This window comes from Lepus europaeus, chromosome 13, assembly GCF_033115175.1.
Source record: "Lepus europaeus isolate LE1 chromosome 13, mLepTim1.pri, whole genome shotgun sequence".
Classification (NCBI taxonomy): Eukaryota; Metazoa; Chordata; class Mammalia; order Lagomorpha; family Leporidae; genus Lepus; species Lepus europaeus.
The window spans coordinates 94,085,156-94,094,270 of record NC_084839.1 but is presented as its reverse complement, the minus strand read 5'-3'; the positions used below and the strand labels follow the sequence as shown (position 1 = coordinate 94,094,270).

Sequence of the window (9,115 nt, the reverse complement as noted above, 5' to 3'; positions counted from 1 at the left end):
GGTCCCCTTGGCGGGCACCACGGGACCCTGTGACCAGTTCTGTCCCATGGGAACTAAGGGCAAATCCGGACCTCGCTGGGTGCACTCTGGACACAGAATTGACAGGACCCTCTTCAATCAATCTCATACCAGTTGCCTGTGTTTCTCTCTCTCTCTCTCTCTCTCTCTCTCTCTCTCTCTCTCAATCCTGGATATAACAGGAAGGTGACATTGGTGAGAACAAGTGTCAATGATTTTCTTGCCAAGCCCTCCTCCAGGCTTAGGTTAATGTGAATTAGGCTCTTCCTCTCACTTCCTTTCCTTCCCTGCCCTCTGCCTCACTGTCAAAGGTAAGGAGGGGAGCTGGCCTCTTAATACACCATGAAACTAAGTTGGACCGGAAGCAAACCTGGAGCTTCTGTGCCCTGGGGCTGAGTTGCCATGATCCTGAGATAGACTGGGCAGCTGTTGGGCAGGACCCATCACTCATCACTGTCTCCCTAACAGTGCCTTACACCTCGTAGGCACTTGATAGATGCTCGTTATGTGGGACAACAGGTGGGTGCAGGGGAATCTGGTGACTGTGGGTAGAAAACACCCGTTTTAGAATCAGAGTGCTCGAGGGATGGTGAGGACATTGGAGATCCAGACCTGCTTTTTTAGGCTTGGCCGATGAGGAAACAGCCAGAGAGGTGAGGTGCAACGAGTCGGTCGCACCGCTAGTGGTGTCACAGTCAGACCTGGAGTCAGACTTCCCAACCCTCTCCTGAAATGTCCCACTCTCCCCAGATCAGAGACTGCAGAGAGAGCTCAAAGGACCCAGGGTGACGTCGCGTGGACGTGGGCATGGAGGCCAAGGTCCAGCCCAAGCAGGGAGGTCTTCTCTAGGCAGCTTCACTCCCCAGCACGGTCCAGGGCAGGTGCACAGTCGGCAGCAGCGGATCTGAGTGAGGTAGGAGGAGCACAGTGGTCGATGGGGCCCCCTGCAGCAGCACTCCACGTAGAGCGGATCTGGTGACTCACGCGGGCTCTGGAGCCCCGCCCGGGATGTGCAGGGGAAACGTGTAAACAAAGCCAGCGACGATGGCTCCTGACACCAAAGCAAGTCACTGCAAGTGGTTGGGTTCTTGCAGGTGCTTCTGCACCCCGCCGCAAATGCAGGAGACGTGAACAGAGGGAGGTGTGGTAATGGGTGGAGGGAAATGGCAGAAGAGCAGGTGGCTTGGGCCAGGCATGGGGCAGGACTGAAGACACACATGCGACACGGGTGGGCTTCTCAACTCAAGCTGAGCTGCTGCTGAATCTCCTGTGCGCTTCAGGCCCCTGAGCCCTCCCACACACCACACTAGGAGAACTCCAAAACCCAGGGGCCCGCTCTGCTTCCCAGTGGGAGTTTGGTTTCTTTCTAGAAAGGATGATTTGGCATGGTCGGAAATGCACAACTAACCAGTATACAGGAAGCTTGCCTGATTCCCCATACACCACAAGCCTGAAGAACTCTGAAGAATGCAAGCATCAAAGGAGTGATGTTAACCAGCGAGATGGCACCTGCTTGGGCTTCTCCCATCAGAATATGGCACCAGGGGTTTCTCTCTAGCAGATGTCAAGGGAGGCTCAGACTGGCAGACTCGGGCTTTTTCACCTCTGCCTTCCCCATCTTCAACCACTTTTCCTTGCTGCCTCCCCACTTCCCTAACTCTCTGCCCCACTTCTGCTCTCCCCTACCCCACACCCGTTTGGCCTCAACCACCTTGCATGCCTGTCAAAGCCCACGGGGTTCCCAATTCACCTTGCTGAAATTTGTGATTTGGGAGCCGAAGTTCATCTGTTGTCCGATGAGTCCTCTTGTGCTTAGATAGTAGTCACCACGTGATGCAGACAAATGACGAAAGTGCCAGAAAGGACTGGAAAACCTGGTGCTGGACCCTGGGCAGACTGGCCCTGCACTGCCCCTTCTGCCCTGCCCTAAACAGCAGACTGGTTTTCGTTGCACACATAGACTGTGCTTGGCTGGATTCTCCTTCGAAGCCGCTCAGGCACTTTGGGAAGGATCTGGAAGGTCTGGGGTAGCAACTCTATGCAGGCCTCACGGAATTTTTTTATCCTCCAGCAGTAGACAATGGGGTTGAAGACAGACTTGAGGTAACTGAGCCACAGGATGCAGGTACTGGTGCTGTAAAAGGAGGCGCTGTAGTAAAACCTCCGGCTGAACACAGACAGGAGGCTGTAGACGGAATGGGGCAGCCAGCAGAGCGAGAAGCCCACGAAGAGGATGAGGATGGTGGTGAAGGCCTTGGTTTTGAAGCTCAAGTCCAGGCTGACCTGCTGCTGCCGCTGCAGCCGTCTCAGGCCGGCCTTGGTGAGGTGCCTGAGGTCCAGGCTGTCCGACTGGTTGTGCACGCGCACGGCGTTCTTCCGGACCGTGTTGAGGATACACAGGTAGGAGCACAGCATGACCCCGAAGGGCACGAAGAACACGGCCACCACCAACAGCACCACGTAGGCGCGGTCTGCAGGCAGCTCGGTGTAGCCTAGCACACACTGCGGGGCCCGTGCGGGCACCTCCACAAACGTCCGGCCCGTGAGCGAGGGGGCCGAGAGACAGAAAGACAGCACCCAGGAGACGGCGATGATGACCTTGGCCCGCCGGGGATTCAGCTTGTCCTGGCGCTGCACGATAATGAGAAAGCGGTCCACGCTGATGATGAGCAGGATGGCCACGCCCTCCAGGACGAAAAACCAGTAGAGCGTGGCCGACAGCCGGCAAAAGTGGTCCCCAAAGTGCCAGCGCACGGTGATGAGGGTGACGGCGGTGAAGGGCATGCAACACAAGGACAGCATGATGTCGGAGAAGGCCAGCGTGGCCAGCAGCAGGTTGATGGCGGAGCGCATGGCCGGCCTCTGGTACACGATGATACAGACCACGGTGTTGCCTAGGAAACCGACCGCGATCATCAGCAGCATTGCTATTGCCAGGGATATCCTGAGCGGGGCGGGCAGGAGCGTGGCCCCGGAGTCCGACCCGTTGCTGCCATTGAGCAGCCGGTGTTCGTAAGTCTGGAGGGAGGTGCTGTTACAGGCCATGGCCGACAGACGCTCGGAGGCCGGCGGAGCTGGCTGCAAAGGCTCCGTCCCCCTCAGCGCTTGGGCAGCTCCCGTCTTCTGTCTGCCGGCTGCATCTTCCTGCTCCACGTCTGTGAGTTTCCAGGGCGCTGGAATGATCTGGAGACGCGTCTTTCTTTGGGAGCACCAGCTGGGACTTGTGGTTCACCAATCACATCTGCATCACCTCTGTGGCAACCAGTCGTGCTCACAGCTTCTTAGGTGGACACTCAGCCTAGAGCAAGCAAGTGTGCAAAGAGAAGTGTGTTAGATTTTTTTTGTCCAAGTGTGTCACCTAGAGCATATATTTACATTTTACAGGTACAGGCTGGTCCCTCTCTCTGTGGGCTCCACGTCTTTGGATTCAACCATCTGTTCAGGGAAAAAAATTCACAGATTTTCTTCTTGTCATTCCCTAAACAAAACAGTACAACAACTGTTTACGTGGCTTCTGCGTTGCAGTAGGTATTATAAGCATCCTAGAGATGGAATAAAAATATGGAAGAATATGTGTAGGCTCTAAACAAACACTATCCCAACTTTCATAAGGGACTGGAACATGTGCAGATTTTTAAAAAAAGATTTATTTATTTATTTGAAAATAAAAGTTACATAGAGGAGAGGCAGAGAGAGAGAGAGAGAGAGAGAGAGAGAGAGAGAGAGAGAGATTCCATCCACTGATTCACTCTCCAGATGGCTGCAACGGCCGGAGCTGTGCCAATCCTAAGCCAGGAGCCAGGAACTTTTTCCAGGTCTCCCACATAGGTGCAGGGGCCCAAGGACTTGAGCCATCTTCCTCTGCTATCCCAGGCCATAGCAGAGAGCTGGATCAGAAGTGGAGCAGCCAGGTCTTGAACCGGCGCCCATATGGGATGCCGGCGCTTCAGGCCAGGGCATTAACCCACTGCACCACAGCACTGGCCCTAAGGCAGATTTTGGTATCTATGGAAATTCCCAGAACCAACTCCCAGGGAGTAGTACTGAGGGGCAATCATTTTGCTAAACCCTAGAATGGAGAATGACTCACTCATTCACCCTTTGGGACAAAGTTGCCCTAGTCACACATCTTTTCTGGGTCTTGTCCAGCAGCCCAGGAAAACCTGAGCAGCTCTACTTTGGGGAACTGAGGATACAAACACTTAAGTCACCAGCTGCACGTCATAAACATTTATGTCATCACTTGCATTTCGGGAAGCCCGAATGGACGAAGCCTGGGATGAGCCCATTGTGTTACAATGCTGGCTCCACAGGGGCAGGAGTTTCTGTCTGTGTGAGTTTTTGCTGCGTCCCCAGTGCTTACAGCAGGGCCTGGCACCTGGGAACTGCCCGACAGATCCGTCTAGAGTTAATGCTGCTGCTATCATAGTTGTTTAGCTTTTTTTTTTTTTTAAAGATTTATTTATTTATTTGAAAGTCAGAGTTACAAAGAGAGAGGGAGAGAGGGAAATAGAGAGAGGGAGAGAGAGAGGTCTTCCATCCGCTGGTTCACTCCCCAATTGGCTGCAACAGTCAGAGCTGCGCCGATGCAAAGCCAGGAGCCAGGAGCTTCTGCTGGCAGGGCCCAAGGACTTGGGCCATCTTCCACTGATTTCTCAGGCCACAGCAAAGAGCTGGATCAGAAGTGGAGCAGCCGAGACTAGAACCGGTGCCCATATGGGATGCTGGTGCTTCAGGCCAGGGTGTTAACCCGCTGCGCCACAGCACCGGCCTGATTTAGCTTTTTTTTTTTTTTTTGACAGGCAGAGTGGATAGTGAGAGAGAGAGAGACAGAGAGGAAGGTCTTCCTTTTTGCTGCTGGTTCACCCTCCAATGGCCGCTGCAGCTGGCGCATCATGCTGATCCGAAGCCAGGAGCCAGGTGCTTCTCCTGGTCTCCAATGCGGGTGCAGGGCCCAAGGACTTGGGCCATCCTCCACTGCCTTCCTGGGCCATAGCAGAGAGCTGGCCTGGAAGAGGGGCAACCGGGACAGAATCCGGCGCCCCAACCAGGACTAGAACCCAGTGTGCCGGCGCCGCAAGGCAGAGGATTAGCCTGTTAAGCCACGGCGCCGGCCAGCTTTTTTTTTTTTTTTTTTTTTTTTTAAAAAGAAAAAGAAAGAAAGAAAGAAAACCCACTTTATTCATTGAGACTAACATGTAAAAAGCTGTGTGTATTTACATCTTCATGAGTGTGGGGTAAGAATACACCATGAAACCATGACCACCATCAAGGCCATAAGCATACATCCTTACTGAGTTTCATCCCACCTTTTCTTCTGTATTTGTGTGTGTGTGTGTGTGTGAAATCAGAAAACTTTACATAGGATCTACACTCACAGCAAACGGTAAGCATACACTTCTGTCTGATTTTTAATTTTAAAACCTTTAAGGATATTAATTTAATTTTGAGAAAAGTGCAAATTCACAGAGTATAAGAGATAACACATTGGGGCTAACGTTGTGGCACCACGGGTTAAGCTGCTACTTGCAACACGGGCATCCCCTACCTGAGCACTGGTTTGAGTCCCTGCTGCTCTGCTTCCAATCCAGCTCACTGCTAATGCTGCAGAGAAAGCAGCAGACAATGACGATCCAGGTGCTTGGGTCCCTGCCACCCACATGGGGGAGCTGGTTGAAGCTCTTGGCTCCTGGCTTCAGTCTGTCCCACACATGGCTGTTGCAGCTATTTGGGGAGTGAACCAGGAAGTCTCTCTCTCTCTCTCTCTCTCTCTCTCTCTCTAGTATTCTGATACTTTTCAAATAAATACATTTTTTTTTAAAGAAAGAATATGTTGAGATCCCATAAACACTTTGCCTAGTTATCCCAAATAGTAACATCTCAGATAACTCTACTGCTGTGGTATTCAAAAAATCCATGGAGGAGCCTGCGCTGTGGCGTAGTGGGTAAAGCCACTGCCTGCAGTGACGGCATCCCTAATGGGTGCAATCTGTCACAAACATGATTCTCAATAAAATTACCAGAAGATTTCTCATCAGAACTCTCAGAGGCAGCAAGGCAGTGGATTGATATATCCAAAGTGTTAAGCGAAAAAAAACTCAAGGGCCCGGCACTGTGGCGTAGCAGGTAAAGCCACCGCCTGCAGTGTTGGTATCCTATATGGGCGCCAATTCAGGTCCTGGATGCTCCACTTCTGATCCAGCTCTCTGCTATGGCCTGGGAAAGCAGTAGAAGATGGCCCAAGTCCTTGGGCCTCTGCACCCACGTAGGAGACCCAGAGGAAGCTCCTTGCTCCTGGCTTCGGATTGGTGCAGCTCCGGCCATTGCAGCCATTTGGGGAGTGAACCGGCAGATGGAAGACCTGTCTCTCTGTCTCTGTCTCTCTCTCTCTGCCTCTGTACTGCCTTTCAAATGAATAAATAATAGACAAATAGACACCGTGGGTCCATCTCCCCACAAGTCCTCTCACTGAGTGGTGTGATCATGGACACCTTGTAGGACAGCAGTCAATCCTTAAGCCAAGGGCTTCCCAGTGCCAGGAAGAGCAGGGCTTCCCCCTGGGATCCCACCACCCACATCCTAAACCTTCACTGCCACATACAGTGTGGTCAGGGCATTTACTTAAGAGCCCTGAGTGGGTCTCTGTCTGTCCTGGGCAGCTGGGCCCCTGAACCCTGAACCTTGACCTTGGCCACATGTGTCCCGGCTACTCCTCTTCTGATCCAGCTCTCTGCTACGGCCTGGGAAAGCAGTAGAAGGTGGCCCAAGTCCTTTGGTCCCTGCACCCACGTGGGAGACCTGGAAGAAGCTCCTGGCTCCTGGCTTCAGTTCAGCTCAACTCTGGCTTTTGCAGTCATTTGGTGAATGAACCAGGGGAATGGAAGACCTCTCTCTCTGGCTCTCCCTCTCTCTGTATCTCTGTCTTTCAAATAAAATAATTCTTAAAAAAAAGAAACTATTTTTAATACCACTGCAAAACAGTCCCACAGGTACATCTACATTTGAACGATCAGAGTTGGAATTTTACATCAATGCCTTCACCTATATCTGTACATCCAATAAGATCTACTTTCTGCTAGCTCAGCCAAAGGCCAGGAAACCTGATGGACTCCTTCTCCATCCTCTAAAATGTTATTCCAGGGAACCAACTGGTGTTTGTTCCACTGGATTTGAAATCCCTGCTCCAGAAAAACAAATTGGATCAAGTGAAATCAACCTAGCAAACGGGAGAGTGGGGAGCAGCGCTTTGCTGGGGCAACAGCTCCACTCTGTCATTACCTGCAACCTCACACAGATGGTCTCTTTCAATCACAACAACTTTATTGGCAGTGAAAAGATATGTGAGAGCAGCCAAAAGCAACACATCAAGTAGCCGTGTTCAGGCACAGGTGCTGTGCCATGTGGCTCAGCTTCTGAGAAAAGGAAGCTCAAAGGGACCCGCGTTTTTTATTCCTCAATCCGAGCAAGACCCTTGGGGAGCATTTTCAAACAGACCAGATTTGGGAAGCCTCTTATGAAGCAAGTTCTGACTGCCCATTCTCAGTGATGGCTAAAGTTTCACGTGTACTCATGAGGTACAGGTTGAGCGTTTTACATAGCTGAGGGTGATTGCTGACGTCATAAATAAGAGTGCCAATTGTTAAATCAACAACGGGAGTCACTGGGTACATGCTCCCCACGTAGGATCTCTGTCCTTAATGTGTTTTACTATGAAACTTAAAAACACTACTAGTCGAACAGTACCCTATACCTTGTGCGGTTGTGTGAGTGCAGCCTGTTGAAATCCTTGCTTAGTATATACTAAGTTGATCTTCAGTATATGAAGGTAATTGAAAATGAAACTCGATAAAGGGCGGGATGGGAGAGGGAGAGGGAGGGAGCTTGGGGGGAGAAGCCACAACAATACAAAAGTTGCACTTTGTAAATTCACATTTATGAAATAAAAAAGAAGATTTTAAAATTTATTTTGAAAGTCAGAGTTACAGAGGGAGAGAGAGACATACACAGATAGAAATTTCTTCCATCCTCTGGCTCATTCCCCAAATGGCCGCAATGACCAGGGACAGACTAGGCTTAAGTCGGGAGCCAGGAGCTTCCTTCAGGTCTCTCATGTAGGTGGCAGGGGTCCAAACACTTTGACCATCTTCCACTGCTTTCCCCAGGCCATTAGCAGGGAGATGGATCAAAAGTGGAGCCACCAGGACTCAAAATGCTGTCTACAAGGGATGTCAGCATGATGATGTAGTGGCTTTACCCATTACACCACAACGCTGGCTCCCAGTTGGGTGTTCCGAAAGCTGGTCCATGGGCCTGCCTCATCAGCTTCACTGGGAAGTTTGCTCAATGCAAGTTGTCAGAGTCACCTTAGATCTACAGAATGAGCAATGCTGGGAGGTGTTGGGGCCCCAGGAGTCCTTGTTCTACCAAGCCAGCCAGAGGCTAGATGTTCTCAGGGGTGGCAATGTTTGCCATAGCTTCTCTCCTTTAACCCTCACATCCGTGCCTCCTTACAGGTGAGGAAATTGATGGGCACATAGTTACAGACAGCACAGACTTCTGCCTCTGCGGGTTCCCCATCTAAGGTCTCAACTGACTCTGAGGATATTGGGGAACGAGGTAAGAAGATCAGGTAGGAATAGTTGAGCTGGAATATTTTCTTACCATGTCTGCACAGCCCTGCATTGGAAATCCACTCCCTTAGCTGTCAATCTAATAGGCCCACTTTCCCATCATGCACCTGTATCTCATCTGTGACCAGGAAGGAGGAGTTACCATGATGGCTACATGGAAGTCAGGCTCCGTGCGAAGGTGCCATGAAAACCCCCAGAAAGCCTCACACACACTGAATTAGCCCCAACTAGTGTGCCACCCCCTACCTCATAACAGGGACTGATAACTTGGGAGTAGCCCTTTACCCTTTTGGCTTGCGGCCTTTGCCACCCCTCCCCTAGCTCGTTGTTGGCAACTCAGGCCCACTCTTGGTGCATATCTCTCTGGGGGAAGGGGTGCCCACACTCATGCATGAGTGCATATTCACCCTTCACCCCCTCCCTTTTAAATAAATCCTGCTCCCACTTGGGCACTGCATGTTTGCCTC

At 51.4% G+C, this 9,115-nt stretch overlaps 1 protein-coding gene across 1 annotated transcript; it reads right to left on the bottom strand.

Annotated features, from left to right (window-relative positions):
* Nucleotides 1-1,944: 1,944 nt before the first annotated feature.
* Nucleotides 1,945-3,063, bottom strand: GPR45 (G protein-coupled receptor 45). Its single transcript, XM_062208803.1, has one exon. It carries the CDS (start codon nt 3,061-3,063, stop codon nt 1,945-1,947), a length of 1,119 nt encoding a protein of 372 aa, XP_062064787.1.
* Between the last annotated feature and the right edge of the window lie 6,052 nt (nt 3,064-9,115).